General features: G+C 40.5%; 1 protein-coding gene across 1 annotated transcript in view; it reads right to left on the bottom strand.

The window, feature by feature from the left end:
• LOC120528857 (zinc finger protein 420-like) overlaps positions 1-10,904 on the bottom strand; it is a 42,510-nt gene extending 31,606 nt beyond the window's left edge. Inside the window, exons 1-3 of the mRNA XM_039752935.1 lie at positions 10,612-10,904; positions 7,665-8,156; positions 1,939-2,983 (exon numbers count right to left, since the gene is read on the bottom strand). Coding sequence (XP_039608869.1) covers positions 1,939-2,983; positions 7,665-8,109 — 1,490 coding nt within the window. The 5' untranslated portion in view covers positions 8,110-8,156; positions 10,612-10,904. The remainder of the gene's footprint in view (positions 1-1,938; positions 2,984-7,664; positions 8,157-10,611) is intronic.
• Between the last annotated feature and the right edge of the window lie 11,742 nt (positions 10,905-22,646).

Raw genomic sequence — 22,646 nt, 5'->3', positions numbered from 1 at the left:
ACTGTTGGAATACCAAAGTCACTGTACACTGCCATGAGCTATGAGGCTGCTGCCCCTGCTCCAAAATTAACACTTTCAAGCTCAACTAAAGTGTGTGGTTAATCACATGGACAAAGAACAAGCCTTCTGGAGGAATGAAGATTATTCATCCACAATGACCAAAGGTATGTTTGGAGGAGAACAGGTAAGCTAACTGTTAAGTATGACAGTGGTAGCATCATAATCTGGGACTGTTTTGCTGCCAGTGGAACTGCTGCATTGCACAATGTGGTCAGAGTAATGAAATAGGGGGATTACCTCAGAACTCTCCTGCATAACTTCAAACCATCAGCTAGAACAGGGGTCCTCAATTACAGTCCTGGAGGGCCGCAGTGGCTGCAGGGTTTTGCTCCAATCCAATTTTTTAATAAGAAGTACTTACTGCTCAAGTAACACTTCTGCTTCACTTTAGTTGTCTCGCTCGTTATGATTTTGAACCCTTATTGCTTATTTTAGTCATAAACAGCTGTAGCCTTGGTTTTTAATTGATCCTTATTAGCCATTAGATGCAAATGACAAAAGAGACCAGCATTTCTCCATTTAGCTAATTACCATTGACACCTGTGTGTATTTATCATGTACTATTGGGTTTAATTAAATACTTGGAAGAAAAGTGAAGAGAAAAAAGTGAAGGACTGAGAATTACTCATCCATTTTAGCCTTCAAATCATTTGGATGATATCCTTAGAAAGGGGGAAATATCTAGGATATGAGAATGACCCGACATAGCAGAGTTAAAGCACTAACAAGCTATAAAATTAAATTATTGGCAAGAATTTCTTTCTAATTAAACAACTGGGTTAGAACAAAAACCTTCAGGCACTGCAGCCCTCCAGGATTGCGATTGAGGACCCCTGAGCTATAAGGTTGAAACCTGGAGACAATTCGGTAGTTCCAACAGGACAATGACCCTAATCATACATCAAAGCTAGATTTAGAAAGGATAAACCACGCTAAAATTAAGCATTTGGAATGGCTTTCCCAAAATATCAGCACTATTGAAAATATGTGGACTGTGCTTAAAATTCAGGTCCATGCAAGGAAACCAACAAATCTGGTTGCTCTCTACCAATTCTGCCAAGAAGAATGGTCAGATATCTAACAAGAATTCTGGCAGAAGCTGGTTGGGGACTACCAGTAGCGTTTCACTAAGCTTAAATATGCTAAGGTTCAATCAACCAAACATTAAGTGTGCTGTATGGATAGTTTTGACCCTGTATGTAAAGTTATGACCTTGTAATGGTTTCAGAAAACCCACACAAAAGTAAAACATGTGCACTAAATTTCTAAAAAAAAGATTTGTTTTGTACAATAATTCTGCCAAGAAAAAGAACAGTTGTAGAAACTATTGAAAGCCCAATACCTTCCTGACACACGTTTGTTAGATTACTAGATGCCACAACTGAACTTACTGAAAATGTTTTGATAAGCCTGAGTGTATCCAATAAAACGTAGCACTGATCACAATACCACAGGATTACAATTGTCATTTTTTTGGTAGCAGAAGACTATGTTTTTGAAAGTCTCTCTTAACAAATTCAGTGTTACAACTTTTCTCAGGATTAATTTCTCAACAATGGTTTACTTTGCTTACTTTTCAGGGCAGGAATGAACCTCACTCTTAAAGAGTCCTGAAGTGTGCTTGTTTTCCTGGAGTGATTTTTGCGCTGCTACCGTTGTTACTCTCTTGGATTTGCTGCCATGGCTCGATGTAGTACTTGCACTGTTCCTAATAGTGTTTCCTTCTGTAATTCATATGGAGAAACGTTGATTGGTAAGGCATCCAAGATGGGCCTGGAAAAATTCATTAGGAATACTGACTAATCACTTGAGACCGAAACCTCAATCATTCATGCTTTATTACTGTTTTTCTTTGACAGCACAGTGAACTTTGACAACTATGTCTTTTCTCCAGTATGAGTCAACTGGTGTTTCTGAAGTTGCCGTTTTTCTGTGTATTGCTTATCACAGTCAGTACAGGAATAGGGCTTCTGTCCAGTGTGAAGCGTATGGTGTTTCTGAAGTTGTCTTTTCTCTGTGAACCTCTTGCCACATTCAGGACAGCAGTAGGGTTTCTCTCCAGTGTGAATTCGAATGTGTTTCTGAAAATTGCTTATGCAAGAGAATTGTTTTCCACATTCAGAACAGGAGTGGGGCTTCTCTCCAGTGTGAATTCTGTTATGAACATGAAGATTGCCTATGTGTGAGAATCGCTTCCCACATTCAGCACAGGAATGTGGCTTTTCTCCTGTGTGAATTCGTGTATGTCTCTGAAGATTCTTCCTCTGTGAGAATCGTTTACCACATTCAGCACAGCCATAGGGTTTCTCTCCCGTGTGAATTATCATGTGCCTCTGCAGATTGCGTGTGAGTGAGAATCTCATGCCACATTCAGAACAGCAATGTGGCTTCTCTCCCGTGTGGACTCTTATGTGTGCTTTAAGGTTGCTGATTTGTGTGAACCTCTTGCCGCATTCAGAACAACCATGTGGCTTCTCTCCGGTGTGAATTCTTATGTGTCGCTGAAGATGACCAATTTGAGTGAACCGTTTTCCACATTCAGGACAGCAGTGTGGCTTCTCTCCAGTATGTATTCTGGTATGTCTCTGCAGACTGCCTGGCTGAGAGAATTGTTTACCACAGTGAGTACAGCAATAGAACTTTTGCACAGTGTGAACTTTGGGATGATCCTTAAAATGAGATTTGCATTTAAAGGTTTCCCCACACTCTTTGCAGACATACAAACCAGCTACCTTTTTACCAGGCTTCTGTTGTAGATTCTTGATGCCATCAGTAATTCTCAGCTTGACGATTTCCGGTTTCATACTCTGTGTCTCAGTGTTCTGCTTAATTGTATTTTCATGAAGATCATTTTGTTGCCTTTTGTCCTGAACAGAGTCTGCACCAAATGACGACAAGCTGCAATCTCCATTCTCTTTTAAATCTGTTTAAGATAGAATTATAGTTAGAAGACAAACATAAATATCCTAATCAGAATGAAACTTTGAATGTTTGATGTTCATAGCAAAGTGTAATCAGCCATTTTTTAACCTGCTTATTAAAACACAGAGTGAACGCTGGGTGCCTGTGCTTACCTTAGCAACACCAAGTAAGACAAAAAATCAGAAGGCACCAGCCTGGCATGACTGTTTTGTTTTTATCTTATTTTGCGTTATGCTTTTAATCTTTTCTAATACTGTTGTCATTTAGGGATTGTGTATTACATTTAACTCATTTAGTTCTTTTTAATTTTTGCTCATGACACTTTTTTGGATATAGCAGACATACAGGGAAGAACAGGAGAAAAGAGATCTACACAGTTAAGTGCCTTTTGAAAGCCATGTGAAACTCACAATTTTAGCACAAACAACCTTCACAGAAAACTACGTGCTGAGGAGGTCTGCAGCTTGACTCCCTGTGGTCTACTGTCACCCAGTAGGGTTAGCCTTTAACCCTTGTAAATTTTAACTCAAAAACAGAAAGTCATCCACCATTATCCATTTGCATATATTCATCTAGTACTCAGTGGCTGGTGATGGGGTGCAGATGTTGACACCACATTTTCAGTGACAGTGCAAGCTGAATACGGACACATAAAGCATGTGAAGAAGAAAGTGATTTACTGTGTAATAATAATGACAGTTCTTTGGGAGTGGATAGTGACAGCATGATAGATTCTGGTTTAGGTAATTTTGCTTTGAACGTGCTCGACAACTTTGAAAGCTGTCGTTCACTGGATCTCTGATTAAGTATTAGATACAGATAATCTCTTACAGAATTTCAGTCTATTCATAAATGACGGTATGTTAGCTGTAATTCTGAGTGAGCCCAAGATGCAGTATGTACACAGCAACTATTAAACAGCAGCACACACTAAGCCAAATCTCAGGCTGCATATGAGACTGATGTTCATTATTATAAGCTGCCGCATTTCTTTGCTCTTCTTGTATATCAAGATGTAATTCAAACACCTGAAGTCGGAATATGCTTGTCAACAAAACATTTCAGTTTATTTCTCAGGCGTCTGTGTTTTGTTGATAATAATTCACCTTCCACTTTGCACAGAAGAAATCCTTTTTGAAAATAAAATGGCACTGATCGAAAGACTTACTAGGTCAACCTGTAAGATCAGCATCTTGTTGCTCACCAATCAGTTTTTTCTTTAAAAAGGTAGTTTAACAACAAAGTGATACAAACCTTGTAGAATTCCTGAGATTGGAAATGTCTCTACTGAACTACAGGTAGGTAGGTGAAGAGAGTCTGCCAACTGGGGAAAAACTTAACCTGCTAATGTCTTTTTTGTATTTATTCTGCATTTTTTAATTTATCTTTTTTTTTTACTTTTACATCCACTGCCCAAAATACCTGAAACTGTGAAAATAATCTGGTGGCAGAATAATGTTTTAAAACATTTGTCTCCCTCATTTTAAATCTTTCTCTGTCTCTCAAAACAGACAGTTGAAATATCATACTCTTTTTTTTTGTTCTTAATGTCCACCAAGTCATACAATATATAGTATTGTTGCAATAGGCTGGCACACTGTCCAGGGATTTTTCCTGCCTTGCATCCAAAGCTGCTGGGATGGGCTCCAGGTTTCCTGAAATCCTGCTCTTTATAAGCAGGTTTAGGAAGTGTATATATTATTCCTAATCTCGGATGTTGTTTCTGTCGTTCGTTGGCCATCTGTACCCCTGTTACTTGTCCTCCTGTACTCCTTGTCACTGCCCCTAACCTTGATACTACATGCTTGTTTTTCTTTGTTTCCCTCAAAACAGCTAGGTGGGGTCTGCATACTGATTCAAACCTAAGAGCCCTGTTCTTCCTACGCCCCCATGATTTTCATGATCCCACTTGTCAGGACACAGTAGAATCTACTTTCTGTTTGTTTTATATCTTTTCAGGCCTGCACGTGGCAAAATAATGTCTATAAATTGTATGTGCCCGAGATGGAATCAGAGATCAACATGACTGGTAGAAAATAAAGCCCAGTATGAGAGATTGAATAATAATAATATTTGAATGCAATATTAAAGGCATTCATTGTAAGCACATTGTCTTTGAGCAGGATATGTCATGTGCTGTAGACATTTAGTGTAAAAACCCTCACCTAAATTTTATCACAAAGAAGAAAAGAGCAAGGAAAGGAAAAGTGCCAACAGTCAGTGGCCATTTGTTCAGTAAACATGATGCAGAAAATATTTTTAAAATTATAAAATAGTATAAAATTGTTCATATGCAGTATCTGGTTTTGATTCTGCTTGTTTTTATCTGACAAAAACAGATAGTAAACCATGTAGTGTAGTAAGCGTTCACTAACATTAAATTCATATCCAAATCCATTAAGTCCACAGTTCTGTCTGATTGTGATACAAAACTAAACTCCACAGTATCTCGTTAACTGTACCATAATTAATAAAACTAATATATCTATAAAAATAAAATAGAAATGTATTTGTGAAATAAAAACTAAATTAAAACTAAAAATACACAATGAGGGAAAACTAAAACTAAACTGAATTTCCAAGTAAGATCAGAAATCATATAGAAATAAAAACTAATATAAAGATACCGGTGCTTGTAGTAAACCATAATATGCAAACAACTACTCAAAGAGTCTGACAGTGTGTCTGTGACTGCAATAGCTAATAAGTAAATGTAACACACATATTATTGGTGTCTTTAAATATTCACAGATGGGTCAAAATTTTGGATTCTGGATGTACTGAACCTTCAGTATATACATCATTATTTCAAATTTACATTAAGAAAATGTCTGATAGTATGTCCATTTTTACATTAAGTTTAGCTTGGGTTGAAGATGTATGCTCAGATTTGGTGTTAATATGTTCTGATTTGTTATCAGTTTTGAATAGTTTAAAGTTTGGCAGATCAGAAGGAAGGCCAGATATTTTATTAGACATTGGACATCAGTTGTGATAGTTCCAGGGTCATGTATTTCTTATGGGTTCCAACTCATGAGGAGGTGGAGTGAAATGAGATAGCTCATCTTTTTGCAAAACCGTCTCTGAGGTGTAAAGCAATTGATATAGGGGTACCTTTACAAAAAAGGGGAGGCAAAAATCTGTGATTAGGAAATTCAAATCTGTCAGACTTATTGGAACGAAGGGAAAAAGGAGCACACCTGCTTAACATCCAAAAGGAGGTTGGAAATCAGTGCCTGGGTAGGAATAATAGGAGAGAGGAAGAAATGGTGACAAGGCTTAGAATTGAATACTCTGGATGAAATAACACATTACTTTAAATTAAAAAACAGGAATTGAGTTACTGCAGAAATTGTAATGAGCCAGAGACTGTATAACATTTTATTTGACTGTAGATTATATGATGTCCAAAAAAGAAACAGTATTAATAAGGTGAAGGAGTTGGAAGTTACACAGGTGTCTCATGAGAGTTTCAAAAAGGAACACATGCGTCTCTATTTGATGTTTTTAAAACATAATGTGCTTTACAATATAATGTTTATCTTGCTCCATACTCAAGCTCAGCAGGTTGCAGTAATACACCTTATGTTGGTCTGCTAACCTCCATAAAACAGTACAAGAAGAAGAAGAAGAACTGCAAAACACAAACTTTATTGTGGGTGTAACAGGAGTGAACTAAGACCAAAAAGAAGACTTCTTCACTTAAATATTAAAGCCCTATTCATTTTGAAGGTAGCCACTTCAAAGAATTACCTGGCCAACATACATCAAGAAACAAATGGCACAGTTTGGTGGATCAAGATTGAGTGAGCTGTTTAAACTCTTTTCACTCTGGGATAGCCGATCTGAAGACCGCTAAACAGACTATCACTTCACTTAAGAAATCTCAAGCTTTGTTGACACTCTGTGTTCTCTGTTGTCATGTCTTTTTTCCATGTGTTATTTGTAAACTGTACATGTTTGGGTGTGGGTTTACATATCTGCTTGGGTCTATTTAATCTTTATGACTAGTATACACTTTTTATTAATTTTTTTCACCACTCTGCCTGTCTCAGTAGATCATTTTCTTTAACATAATTATTTATTTGTGTAGGTCCTGACATTGTGTTGATATTTGTTTATGGTCACCACTACATTACAATGAATGGAGGACCAGAGATAAACAGCTTGTGACATAACCACTGCAACAGTTTAAAGTTCATGCCATGCAATTCCTCATTGTCTGAGATATACGAATATTGGTTCGTTCAGAATACAATACAAAAACATTTGGGTGAATTTCATAATAAATACGCATTCCTGGCTCTCAGTCTCTCGAGTTTTGACTAATGACACCAAATTAGTTTTGTGGTTAAACTTGGACTTTTCAATTTATCGATTTCCTGGTAATAAACTTTATTCTTTTTTTTGTCTAATTCATAATCCCATCATATTTCTACTCTCTTTCCACACTGTCTGAGTAACATAGGTTGGGGCTATTTAAATTAAAATGGTGTGATGATGGATGGAACCACTGCTTTTTTCTGCTTTAGTTTAAATCCCAGCAAAAATGCTTTGCATCCTTAAACTTACATTCCTTGAGATGCTAATAGCTTTTATTTTGTTCTAAGAAGCTTGAATTACTCTAATTTTTAGGTCAATGCATGTTCCTCTTATTTTCTCATTACTATTTTTCTACTTACATTTTTCCGAATGTGCTGTTGGAAATGGCTGTTCTTGCTCTACTCTCCAGTAATAAATTTCCCCTGAAATGGCTTCCTCACACTCTGGTGGCTCTGTCTTTATATGTATCCTTGAGCATGATGTCCTCTGAATAGACTCCAAAGCAGTTTTCTCTTGTTGGACAGCTGTGGACACTCTTAACTTGGGTTCATTCTCAGGAGACACATCTTCTTTGAATTGTTTAACAGTTTTATTATTATGCACTGAGAGCCCATGCGACTCACGCTCACAGTCCTCTTCTTTAATGTCAGTAATCTCCAACTCACAACCTTCCTTCTTTATGCTGACACCCTCCTGGGTATGCTGGGTAGACGCCCAATCATAATCTTCTTCCTTGACGCAGATGACGTCAATTTCATGAAATTCCATGGCAGTTGCATTGGCAGTCACTTTCCCTGCCAACATATTCGCACACTGGACGTTTCCTTGGAAAGCCAACTGTTGTGATTTCCCTGCAGAAAGAACACACACAAAGCATTTCAAAGGGCTTGAGACACAAATATAACATAAAGTCACACTCAGGGTCCTTACTTTTGCTTCCTGTGTTGAACTCAAAAAAACACAGGAAACCAATGACTCCTAATGGAAAAAGATTAACATATAAACTTTAAATTACAGAGGAATGGACAGCATACAGGATTGGGCAGATTTGGGGAAGATGAAATTTAATGTCAGTAAATGTAAAGTATTACACATAGGAAGTAAAAATGTTAGGTTTGAATACACAATGGGCAGTTGGAAAATCGAGAGTCCACCTTATGAGATGGATTTACGAGTCTTCGTGGACACGACACTGCCAGACAGTGTTCAGAAGGCTAACAGAATGTCATGTTATATAGCGCCTTGATGTGTGGAGTACAAGTCCATGGAGGTTCTGCTCAAGCTTTATAACACACTGGTGAGGCCTCATCTGGAGTCCTGGGTGCAGTTTTGGCCTCCAGGATACAAAAAGGACATATCAGCACAAGAAAAGGTCCAGAGAAGAGTGACTAGGATCTCAGAGAAGAATGACTAGGCTGATTCCAGGGCTACAAAGGGATGAGTTATGAGGAAAGACTAAAAGAGCTGAGCCTTTACAGTTTAAGCAAAAGAAGATTAAGAGGAGATTTCAGTGTTTAAAATTATGAAAGGAATTAGTCCAGTGGATCAAGACAGTTATTTTAAAATGAATTCATTAAGAACAGTGGAACACAGTTGGAAACTTGTTAAGGGTAAAGTTTGCACAAACAATAGGACACATTTACACAGAGAACCACAGACACTTGGAATAATCAACCAAGTAGTGTGGTAGACAGTAGGACTTTAGAGACTTTCAGACAGACATCATGTTATTTTGGAAGAATTAAGTGGATAGGACTGGCGAGCTTTGTTGAGCTAAGTGGCCTGTTCTTGTCTTGACTGTTCAAATGTTCAATGACTGTAAAACTTTTAAGAACATGCAAAAACGTTTCTCTTTCATAACTTTTATTTTCACTTACCGTATATACTTGTGGATAACTTCTCCCGTGGATAAGTCGGGACTTGATTTTACAGTATAATTTCTGGTATTTTATGTCGGTCATATAAGTTGATATCCTTCCTTGTTTTAAATATTTTTATTTCTTGTTGCTCTATAGCAGATCTTTAGAGAGCTTTAGCCTCAGAAAGGATTAATGTATGTGTGCTTTATATCAATTTAGAACAACTGAAATTTCTATTATCTTTAATTTCAAGACACTGAAATGCAAAATTAGATTTTAAGCTCTTATCTTTATGCGTACAGAGGGATTCTTACTTGTATGTGCTTATCAACATACAAACACATAGTCTACAAAATTGTGATCAGTGAGTAGAAGTACCCGATATTGAGATCTTAGCCTTCCTTACCTGCAAAATCTCAGAAGACAAATTGCCATTAACTCAGTAAGGAAATTTAAATTAAACACCTTAGGCTGCACTTCTATTATAGTCCCACATTGTCATGGTAAGCACATTCACCAGGTTTTAACAGCAGATTTGTTTTAGGTCAGAAAAAAAAGAGGAATCTGCAGTTTGTCTAAGCAGATTCCAATATTCTGTAGATCCACTTTTTCCAGCAATAGCAGCTTTAAGTCTTTTCAGGCAGTTTTCAAGTTAGTCCAATGGCACGTGTGCACCTTGATTTTCAAATAGTGCTACAGGGTTTCAAGCAGAACAGTCTATTGAATGACATTCACCCTTTTGAGCATTTCCAAATGCTGTTTAATTCCCTTTTTCAGCTTTCACATTCACAATGACCCCTTAACTTGGTGTTATTTCTATCCGCAATATGTCAGTCGTTTTAATAACCCACTGATGGATGCCAATTGGGCAGCATCTGCGTTCTTGCCAATCAATTGTTTATAAAGTCACAGCTTCGGCGGCACAGTGAATACTTACGCTTTTTTTGGGTCTTCTTTAGAAGCAATAAAACAAAGCTGTGTTATAAATAATATCCGAGTTTCACTTCTTTTGAATAAAAATCACTTCAGGTTTGTTGTTGAAGTTTGAGGATCGAACATTTTTGCAAAGCACTCGAGCTGCATGCCACACACATGCCCTGATGTTCACCATCCGACCCAAATCTCGACCAATGACTGCGACCACACATGTATTTATAACTGAAAAACGATCTGTACCGACCGGACTGTCTGCGTCGTTTTACCTGGGAGATGACCATCTACGAGTTCGCAGTGCTTTATTTCCGGATTACTGCAATCTGGAACGTACGAGCTTTCACTTGGTGATTGGTGGGGTGGGGGGCTGCTTTCCGCCATCGCAACTAAACACCTGCACGAATCCGTGCGCTCTTACCTACCCCTCTGGGCTGCGTGGGGTCCACATCTCTGTAAGAACCTGTGTGCCCCCTTCTCCGCGACTCCCGCCAGCTTAACCTCTCTACTGTCTCACCGGGACTGCTGCTCCCGTGCGCCGCTCTCTTCAGGACGTCCACCCCTTCTTGTCCTTTACCAGAAGGAAAGCTTCCGTGCGCCTCTCACATACTTCGAATTATTTGCTGCTCTGATGCTTTTCATTGTTTTCTTTTCAGCCGTCGTCTTCTTCCTCTTCTGGTACCGCTATCAAATATTTTAGCGCTTGTTTCTCAAATCCAGACAAGCTCCCATTTAAACCTGCACTCACACTAAAACGGAACTGACCGATCACATGTGTCACACAATCACGTAACAGTTCTTCCTGTCCAGAGAAATACAAAAAAAGTACAAGAGGCGTATATTGTGTAATACTGCCACCTCGTGGGCAGAGAGAATGACGCTGTTAAATAAGACACTCGGGTCTTGTTGAGCAAAAATCCTGGAAGACTGGAAAAATGTAAAGGGGCAGGCACCACTTCTTTCTTTCTTTCTTTCTTAATTCGAAATCTTGACTTTGTCTATTGAGGGCTTTAGATATGTTCTGTGTTAGGTTTGCTTCTTTATGTTCTCTTTATTGTTGTTGCTTTTTTATTGTTAAAGTTTTATTATGGATTATATTGATGTCTTGTGTCTGCAACTGTTTGTCGGTCAACTAACTTATTAATCAGAGGCTTTGTACTTTGGAGTTATCTGGTGTTGGCCTTCATGTTTGTGCAAATTCACAACACTTATAATGCGTATGAACTTCTAAACAAAAACTGTTTCATATCTCTCTCTCTCTCTCTCTCTCTCGCAATATATTTATATATATACTAGTTGTGTAAGCCCATGCTGTAAAAAGCCCGGGGTCCTAGAAACTATTGAAATCATAAGAAAAAAAATTGAAGTGTAGAAATGTCAGGTAATTTAAAGGAACTACTCTGGGCACTCCTCCTTGAACCGTCACCTTATCGTGGTGGAGGGGTTTACGTGTCCCAATGATCCTAGGAGCTATGTTGTCCGGGGCTTTATGCCCCTGGTAGGGCCACCCAAGGCAAACTGGTCCTGGGTGAGGGATGAGACAAAGAGCGGTTCAATAAACCTCCAATGAAGAATAAAACTTGGATGCGCTTTCCCTTGCCCGACGCTGGTCACCGGGCCCCCTCTGGAGCCAGGCCTGGAGGTGGGGCTCGATGGCAGCGCCTGGTGGCCGGGCCTGCACCCATGGGGCTCGGCCGGGCACAGCCCAAGAGGTAACGTGGGTCCTCCTCCCCATGGGCTCACCACCTATGGGAGGGGCCAAGGAGGTTGGGTGCAGTGTGAGTTGGGTGGTGGCCGAAGGCGGGGACCTTGGCGGTCTGATCCTCGGCTACAGAAACTGGCTCTTGGGACGTGGAATGTCACCTCTCTGAAGGGGAAGGAGCCTGAGCTAGTGCGCGAGGTCGAGAGGTTCCGGCTAGATATAGTCGGACTCACCTCGACGCACAGCTTGGACTCTGGAACCAATCTCCTTGAGAGGGGCTGGACTCTCTACCACTCTGGAGCAGGTATGGGCATACTTATTGCCCCCCGACTCGGAGCCTGTGCATTGGGGTTTACCCCGGTGTGCGAGAGGGTGGCCTCCCTCCGCCGGGTGGGGAAGGGTCCTGACTGTTGTTTGTGCTATGCGCCAACAGCAGTTTGGAGTATCCACCCTTTTGGAGTCTCTGGAGGGGTTGCTAGAGGGCATACCTTCTGGGGATTCCCTGTTTTGCTGGGAGACTTCAATGCTCACGTGGGCAATGACAGTGAGACCTGGAAGGGCGTGATTGGGAGGAATGGCCCCCCCGATCTGAACCCGAGCGGTGTTTTGTTATTGGACTTCTGTGCTCGTCATGGATTGTCCATAACGAACACCATGTTCAAGCATAAGGGTGTTCATATGTGCACTTGGCACCAGGACACCCTAGGCCTCAGGTCGATGATCAACTTTGTGGTCGTGTCGCCGGACTTGCGCCATATGTCTTGGACACTCGGGTGAAGAGAGGGGCGGAGCTGTCAACTGATCACCACCTGGTGGTGAGTTGGCTTCATGGTGGGGAAGATGCGGTCAGACCTGGTAGGCCCAAGCGTGTTGTGAGGGTCTGCTGGGAACGGCTGGCAGAGTCCCCTGTCAGAAGTAGCTTCAACTCCCACCTCCGGCAGAACTTCAACCCGTCCCGAGGGAGGTGGGGACATTGAGTCGAATGGGCCATGTTCCGTGCCTCTATTGTTGAGGCGGCTGACCGGAGCTGTGGCCGCAAGGTGGTGGTGCCTGTCGTGGCGGCAATCCCGAACCCGTTGGTGGACACGGCGTGAGGGATGCCGTCAAGCTGAAGAAGGAGTCCTATAGGACTTTTTGTCCTGTGGGTCTCTGGAGGCAGCTGATAGGTACCGGCAGGCCAAGCGAACGCGGCTTCGTTGTTGCTGAGGCAAAACTCGGGCATGGGAGGAGTTTGGAGAGCCATGGAGAACGACTTTGGACGGCTTCGAGGAGATTCTGGTCCACCGTCCGGCGTCTCAGGAGGGGAAGCAGTGCAGTGTCAACACCGTATATGGTGGGGATGGTGCCTGCTGACCTCGACTGACGTTAGGGTCGGTGGGAGGAGTACTTGAAGACCTCCTCAATCCCACTAACATGCCTTCCAATGAGGAAGCAGAGCCTGGGGACTCTGAGGTGGGCTCTCCCATCTCTGGGACTGAAGTCACCGAGGTGGTCAAAAACTCCTTGGTGGCAGGGCCCGGGGTGGATGAGATCGCCGGAGTTCCTTAAGGCTCTGGATGTTGTAGGACTGTCTTGGTTGACACGTCTCTGCAACATCGCATGGACATCGGGACAGTGCCTCTGGATTGGCAGACCGGGGTGGTGGTCCCCTCTTTAAAAGGGGACCGGAGGGTGTGTTCCAACTATAGAGGGATCACACTCCTCAGCCTCCCTGGAAAAGTCTATTCGGGGTTCTGGAGAGGAGGGTCCGTCGGATAGTCGAACCTCGGATTCAGGAGGAACAGTGTGGTTTTCGTCCTGGTCGCGAACAGTGGACCAGCTCTTCACCCTTAGCAGAGTCCTGGAGGGTGCATGGGAGTTTGCCCGACCGGTCTACATGTGTTTTGTGGACTTGGAAAAGGCATTCGACCGTGTCCCTCGGGAATCCTGTGGGGGTGCTCGGGAGTATGGGGTACCGGACCCCTGATAAGAGCTGTTCGGTCTCTGTACAACCGGTGTCAGAGCTTGGTCCGCATTGCCGCAGTAAGTCGAGCCCGTTTCCAGTGAGAGTTGGACTCCGCCAGGGCTGCCCTTTGTCACCGATTCTGTTCATAACTTTTATGGACAGAATTTCTAGGGCAGCCAGGGTGTTGAAGGGGTCCGGTTTGGTGGACTCAGGATTGGGTCACTGCTCTTTGCAGATGATGTTGTCCTGTTTGCTTCATCAGGCCGTGATCTTCAGCTCTCTCTGGATCGGTTCGCAGCTGAGTGTGAAGCGGCTGGGATGAGAATCAGCACCTCCAAATCCGAGAGCATGGTCCTCAGCCGAAAAGGGTGGAGTGCCCTCTCAGGGTTCGGGGAGAGATCCTGCCCCAAGTGGAGGAGTTCAAGTATCTCGGGGTCTTGTTCACGAGTGAGGGAAGAATGGAGCGTGAGATCGACAGGCGGATCGGTGCGGCATCCGCAGTGATGCAGGCTCTGCATCGGTCTGTCATGGTGAAAAAGGAGCTGAGCCGTAAGGCAAAGCTCTCAATTTACCAGTCGATCTACGCTCCTACCCTCACCTATGGTCATGAGCTATGGGTAGTGACCGAAAGAACGAGATCGCGAATACAAGCGGCTGAAATGAGTTTCCTCCGCAGGGTGTCTGGGCTTTCCCTTAAAGATAGGGTGAGAAGCTCAGTCATCCGGGAGGGGCTCAGAGTAGAGCTGCTGCTCCTCCGCATCGATAGGAGTCAGATGAGGTGGCTCGGGCATCTGATCAGGATGCCTCCTGGACGCCTCCCTGGTGAGGTGTTCCGGCACGCCCAACCGGGAGGAGGCCCGGGGAAGACCCAGGACACGCTGGAGGGACTATGTCTCCGGCTGGCCTGGGAACGCATTGGGATTCTCCCGAAGAGCTGGAAGAAGTGGCCGGGGAGAGGGAAGTCTGGGCCTCTCTGCTTAAGCTGCTACCCCCGCGACCCGACCTCGGATAAGTGGAAGAGGATGGATGGATGGATGGATGTTTCCCCATATTAAACTTTATACATTAAAAGGATAAGTCCCTTTTAGGGGATGACACAAAGGGGTAGTTTTGTTGACTGAAGCTCTTGCCCCTTACTATCTTGGCTCAAGGGCCCTTTTCTCCTTTTAGCACCTAAGTGCACACCACCTTTTCCTTGTAAGAAATATTCATCAAGTGTGTCCATAAATGTTCTTTATTTTCTTTAGTACTAAAGTGTGCATCTACTTTTCATTGTATGAAGCCATTTAACATACAGGGCGAGTCAAAATTATGTTAACATTTGAATAGCGGAAACAATTTATTCACAAAACATACTTTATATGTGCAAGAAGACTTACTTGAATGTCTGAACCAGTTCGCCATCATGTTCAACACAAGTACCATATGTTGCACATAAATTATATAGAAGGATATACATAGCACTACCATTAGTGTTAACATAATTTTGACTCACCCTGTACTTAGTAATCACAGGCAAATACTTTTTTGCCTAAGGTTGTAAATATTATAATGCCACTCATGCCATGAAACTATAAAAATAAAAAAAAGTGGGCACTAATTTGTGTTCAGGATTAAAATGTAACAAATTCTGCCCCATAAAGTACCCCTTCTCTCCTTTTGAACCACTGCTCACCAATGAGTCTGTGCACTTTGCAGCTCTTACCGTCTAAACCAAGGTGTCTCAACGTTTTTGGTGTTATGAACCACTTTTTCCCATATTAGTGTTCACCATCAAGATGCATTTTTTGTCTGAGACTTCACAGACAGGGTTAACAAAGTAGTATTTTGTCCTTATTTGTAAAGCGACGAGATTAAAATGGGTTTTGGGAAAATACGCACACAAAAGTATCTCGTATGTTGCAAACCTGCATTTTATAATTGCTCATTAATCTCTAAGTGTCATCAGTTTTGGGAAATACACCCAGTAGAGAAAAAGCAGTGAGAAATAATATGTCTTGTTAAATCTACGTAGGCTACTGTTTACTATCCCATATGCAAATAAAGAATGGTCAGTGAGAACTACTGAGAGTAATTACACACAGAATGTAAATTAAATACTTGTGTGCTGGTCTTGTCGATTTGTATGACTTTATGACATGGAAAGCAGCTGTAATGTCTTTGCACAAGATGCACAGATTCACGTTGCTTATACTGCAGCTTGTCCAGCTGGTTTGTTACAGTTATCAGTCACTCCTCTCCCTCAAAACTTATTAGTGATTTACAAAGTGTTTTGCTTAACACACTAAATTTTTAGCCTACAACATAACAAACAATATGTCTGTGTGTCTGCTTGAGTGAGGAAGAGAGACAGAACTACAGAGTGGATCAAGACACTCGCAAACTCCAACCAAACTCTTAGTCTTCCCATTGGCGTGTCCTGGTCAGTGTTTATGGTGATTTCTGACATTATGCTGCATCTCCATGTTATCAGTGTATCTGGAGCTCCAGGTTGTGATGTTTCACCTTCCTAATTCAGTGATTTTCTTTGGTTAGGTTATTGAGGGAAATGCAAGGTAGCTAAAGATGAATAGTATATTTTACATTAAGATAAAGAGCAGATTGAACATATTCTGAAAGAAGTGAGTGTGTCTTGCTCTATCACTGGTCAAGTGGAGGACTGTGATGGTTGAGTGCATTTTTAAGAAGCCGTGGGCATGGAGGTGGGGCTTGGTGACATCACAGCTCCTCTGATTGATTCGACATCTTTAATTTCTGGTGGTGGAAGTGAAGGACTGTTGGGCTGCTGTTTAACCCTCAATCTGTCACCCTGCTATACCAGTTTGGTCAGACTCCAGAAGACTCATGGATGTGAAGACATGCTTATACGTTAAGTAAATGTTGCTTGGTGTTTCAAATGCCAGTTGAAATCTATTTTGTGTGCTATAGAAAACCACAACAATTTGAAGTTGGTTTACTGTAGTATAAAAGTACAGACTGTAGAGTCTGTGGCTTGATGTTCTCCTTGCCTTGCCAGTTTTACCATCAAAAAACTTCAATGCCAACCCCAAATGAGTTCAGCTCTTTTTATTATGATAATAAATATAACTTGGTATGTTTTTATAATTTTCTAATATAATACAGTAATATACATTTTTAAAATGCACAGTTTGTACAATTCTATCATTTTTTTTTATAAAGTAACACACATACAATTTTGAACAAATAATGCAGGACAGTTAGTGAAGGGTTGCATCAGTGTGCGACTGTCTTTTTCTGGCTTACGTGTCTTTTTGTTTAATTTTTTTTTGTTGTCTTTAAATATCTTTTAAATGTGCTCTTGAATATGTTAGATGAATTAGTAAATATTATTTTCTTTGTTAATTATTGTATTTCTTACTAATATATTTATTGGTTCTTTAGAAAATGTGCTTTATTTTCTTTATACAGAGCCTTAGGGGGCGGTGCCTGGTGATGTTGCAGCCGTAGCCCCTCCCCTCGTCTTTTAAAAGCCTCAATACACTGCGGTGCTTCAGTTGGGTATTTTGTTGTGATTCTGACTTGTTACAAAACCCAGGACAGGACTTGACTGCTGAATGCTGAATGCTGAACTGAAGCACGTCTTCTTATTTATGGAGTTCCACATCCCACTTGACAGTGCCTTACTGCTGTCTTCTTTACTGGAGTGTGGGGTGAGTATGGCAAAATCAGATTCTCCCACCCAGGCCTGTTTGAACTAAAAATTTAATTACCACACCACATTTCTTACTTGACCAAATTTTAACTCCTAAAATTTCTCTCGCTCCAAATCCACTTGTATGCTGCATTATTTTCTTAAATATTCTTACTTGTTCGATACTGCATTTAGGAAACAATTATCGCATGTTTTATGCGTTATGCACATACATACTTCACATGCCCCATTATCATGTTTTGCCATGAATACAAATGTTGAATTCAATCCAATATGTCCAAGTCTCATACGTAACAGCCACACATCTCCCTGTTCTACTTCTACAAATTGTAGGTTTTTCTTGCACTGATGCATATTATCCATGATATCACCCATCCCTCATACCTTCATCTCATGTCTTCTGCAAACTGAAGCACTTATTAAAACCCTTGATGTTGATGCTGTGGCTCTGCTCTGCGCCCCTCAGGCTTAGCATAAATAAAACAAAGGCACATATTCTCAAAAACCAATTAATAAATTATTAAAAATGCAAAATAATATTCAATAACACATCCTACAGACAGAAAACATTTAACAAAAAATGGGTTAAAATATTCAAAACGCAACAACAAAACACTTGAGCCAGGGAGGAAACTGTAACAACACTTTAGCTGTGTAGCACATCTAGCACGACGGATGAAAGCTACTCAGGTGTCACTAAGCTCTTTCTTTTCTAAGTTGTAAATCACCTTTGTTTTTTTCCCATCTAATGAACTGTGAATAGAGAGTTAGATTAAATTAGATAAAGTTTATCAACAACCCAAGGTGAAATTACGTTTCTGTTTATATATTATATTATATATATATTGTGGAACTGGACCCGGACACAGACAGACGGACATCGTTTTTGCACCCAACACACGTTTATTTACAAATTATATGTACAACAAAGTCAGTGCATGTCCCAGTGTCTCCAGCACCGATCCCCCAAAGTCCAGGCCTCACAGTTATAAAATGCCTTTCCTTCTGGCCGCCTCCACTCCTCTCTCGAGCTCCGTCCTCTTCCACCCAACTCTTGCCGTCGACAGAAGGGAGGCGGCCCCTTAAATAGCAACCCAGATGGGCTCCAGCTGCTTTCCCGGCAATCCCCCGCGGACACACCCCGTGTGGCGGAAGTGCCGGCTGCGCATCCGGAAGTCCTCTTCTTCCCCCCAGCACTTCCTGGTGTGGCGGAAGTGCTGGGCTCCAAGTTTCTTCAGGCACCGGGGCGCCGCCTGGCGGTGGCCACAGGCCCCTACAGGGTTGGGCTTCCAAGCCCTCTACCCGTGGACCCCAACACAACCAGGGTGATCGCCCCCTCGCGGTCTGCAGGAGGCAGAAGCCCTCCTCCGGTCCTCCTGGGCGTCCCGGATATACTGTATATTATATATATATATATATATACATATATATACATATATACACATACACACACATATATATATATATATATATATATATATATATATATATATATATAGATAGGGTGGTCCAGATCTAATTATGCCTTTTTTTATTACGCTATAACTTATTAAGTTTATTACATAGAAAATCACCTGAAAAATCCCGGACCATCGAGAAGTGTGTGAACTGACGACATGAAGAATCATCTTTGCACCGAACTGGAATCATTCCCACATAAATCAAAGTCATCCAGACGATCTGGATCTGCAGAATTAGATCTGGACCACCCTGTATATATAAATACAAGAACATTATTTGTGTTTTGAAACATCCAGAGTGAGTATTTGCAAATAAAAATTATGGGAAAAACATTTAATGTTATGATTCTGTGTTCTTTAAAAAAAAAACTGTGTGCTTTTTTAAACTTTTTTTTGGTTCAGTCTCGTTTTGGGTTTTCTGTAGTGCTGCCTCAAATTTTGCTCTAATTTTTATTAGTATTATAATTATGTTAAGTTTCAGTAGACCTTCAGTTTAATGGGCTCTGATATAACAGACTTTGGATTTAAGAAACAATTAAATAACAGGGTGAGCTTGATGACTGGTATAGACAAGTTATTGTATATTCTAGTAATATGTTATTCATCCTTACACATTACAATAACATTTTCATACATCTTGTACATTGTAATTTCTTCACTACTATATGTTTAACACATTTGATATACTGGACTTTCAGCAATAAAGGACACCCATTTCACTAAGTGGTCAGTTAAATTGAAGGTCTGCGGTGTCATTTTGTCGGCATTTTGTTTAACTGCTGCTGATATAACATGTCGTCAGTTTCTACGGAGAAAATCTTCAGTAATGGCATAATTAACATCATCCACAGGACAATACAAAAAAGAGCATTAGACACATTATCCAATTTTAGAGATATCTCGAAAAGAAAAAAAACAACCTTTTGTGTTTGTGTGTTTATTTCACAAACTTTACTGTTCCTGCATCTTGACTCTTTGCTGTTGTTTCTTCACACTGATTCTTTGATTAGTGTTTTGGTAGAAATGATCTCGCAAACATCACCAGATCACAGTCAGCCTTTCCTTGTACAAGAAATAATATTAAATTCTTGTCTCTTTACTCTTTTTAATTTAATACAGGCTAAAGAGTATTTAAAGATAGCAGATTTCTGTTTTGATTACCATTTTATATTCTGCTCCAACTTTTTTTTTTTTTTTATTGAGGTTTAAGCATACCTGATTCAGGTTTGAGAAATTCTAAGCATTTATTGTAGTTTGATCTCACTTGATTTAAGGAAATTCATATTTATTACCATTTATATTTCATTGATAAGAGCGCAGTGCCCACCTTATCTAACGTCGAGCTACGTCTCAAACTTGTCTGATCTTTGTTTACAAATAAAGCGATTCTTCACTTGAAAGACAGAGAAATAAAATTCGTTGGCAGCTTCCGGTTTTGACTGAGTTTTGTCATGTATGTCACCCAATTGAAATGAACTACACACTCCCATCAGATTGTGTCTCCCCTATTCACCCTTAACAAACTTTCTTCCACTTTTTATGCACTTTACTATATAAAAAACATATCAAAAATAAAAATGGCTCAGGATAAATTTTCAGAAATTGCAGGGTGCAAATTGCTCCTAAGAATTTAAAAGGCTAAAAGAAAATAAACAGCTTGGGCTAATAAACAATTATGAAAGACTGCCAAAGGAATCTAGTTTTAAAACACTTTATGTTTCAGGAATTACTATTAGTGAGATTAGAAAAGCATTGGCTACGTACTCTCTACAATGTACCAATACTCCAGAATTGGATGAAGACATTCAACTGATGTTTAGTTGATCGATTTTTCTTCAGGACAAAAGCTTCAATGACCTGATTACTAATGCTTACTTTCAAAATCATTTCAATTTCACAGAAATTTACTACAATAAATACTTGACTATATTTCCTACATTTCCTACATTTCCTACATCACAAGGTTATAATTATAAGCATGAAGTGCTTCTGTGTCCCAGCAAACAGAAGCGACAGAAGAACTATAAGGTGCCCTGGCACAACAGCAAGTGGCCGATATTTCCAGAAAGGCATCCATCTAACATGTATATTTCTATCATTCATGTAACGGACATGTATGTCAAGGTGGTATTGGGCTTTCAATGATTTCTACAACTTTTGAATTATTGTACAGCCTTTATAAAAAAAAAAAAGGTTTATTTTATTGTGGATTTTCTGGAACCATCACATGGTTAAAAATATTCAGACACCTTCTTAAATTATGAATGAGGTGGCACTGAATGTTCCCAAATATGTTTGACTTGGTGCCTCATAACTGCCTGTTAGTGATCATGCAGCATTGGATTCTAGCTGGTAGCTTCTCGTGTTGCTTGTTTGACAGCATTCATTGCACAGTGCACTGGCAAAGTTTAAAGAACTCAGTGCAGGCATGAAAAAGAGCGTTGGAGATTAACAGTGATCCCCTGCTATATCGCGGTTCAGCTATCGCGCCCCTGCTATATCGTGGATTTATTATTATTATTATTATGTTACTCATAACATTAGCCTGACATCCACATATCATATGTGTTTACAAAGTGTGTTTTAATAAGTTTACATGTGCTTAAAGCGTATGGGAGGGGTATTTTAAGGCTTAAACTATAAAAAAAAAATGTTTATTTATATGGTCTTTCTATATCGGATTTTCAGCTATTGCTGATGGGACTGGAATGTAAGGTGATAGGCAGGGGATCACTGTACACAAGCCAGTATTGTCTCTTGGAGAAATTTCTAAATACATTCAGATCCCAAGATCATCAGTTCAAACAATTGTTAATAACAAGTTATTTGAGCTGTAGACAATTTGCCAAGGTCTGGAAGAAGACCCAAACTGTCACCCTCAGCTGAAAAGGAAATTGGGCCATGTGGTCAGATGCAATCCAAGAACCACCAAGAAACAAGTCATCCATGAATTGGAAACTGTTGGAATACCAAAGTCACTGTACACTGCCATGAGCTGTGAGGCTGCTGCCCCTGCTCCAAAATTAACACTTTCAAGCTCAACTAAAGTGTGTGGTTAATCACATGGACAAAGAACAAGCCTACTGGAGGAATGAAGATTATTCATCCACAATGACCAAAGGTATGTTTGGAGGAGAACAGGTAAGCTAACTGTTAAGTATGACAGTGGTAGCATCATAATCTGGGACTGTTTTGCTGCCAGTGGAACTGCTGCATTGCACAATGTGGTCAGAGTAATGAAATAGGGGGATTACCTCAGAACTCTCCTGCATAACTTCAAACCATCAGCTAGAACAGGGGTCCTCAATCACAGTCCTGGAGAGCCACAGTGGCTGCAGGGTTTTGCTCCAATCCAGTTTTTTAATAAGAAGTACTTACTGCTCACTTTAGTTGTCTTGCTCGTTATAATTTTGAACCCTTATTGCTTATTTTAGTCATAAACAGCTGTAGCCTTGGTTTTTAATTGCTCTTAATAGCAATAAGATGCAAATGACAAAAGAGACCAGCATTTCTCCATTTAGCTAATTACCATTGACACCTGTGTGTATTTATCATGTACTATTGGGTTTAATTAAATACTTGGAAGGAAAGTGAAGAGAAAAAAGTGAAGGACTGAGAATTACTCATCCATTTTCGCCTTCAAATCATTTGGATGATATCCTTAGAAAGGGGAAGAAAATCTAGGATATGAGAATGAGCTGACATAGCAGAGTTAAAGCACTAACAAGCTATAAAATTAAATTATTGGCAAGAATTTCTTTCTAATTAAGCA

This window comes from Polypterus senegalus, chromosome 4, assembly GCF_016835505.1.
Source record: "Polypterus senegalus isolate Bchr_013 chromosome 4, ASM1683550v1, whole genome shotgun sequence".
NCBI lineage: Eukaryota > Metazoa > Chordata > Cladistia > Polypteriformes > Polypteridae > Polypterus > Polypterus senegalus.
The sequence above is the reverse complement of the archived record's forward strand: the minus strand, read 5'-3'. Positions and strand labels throughout refer to the sequence as shown.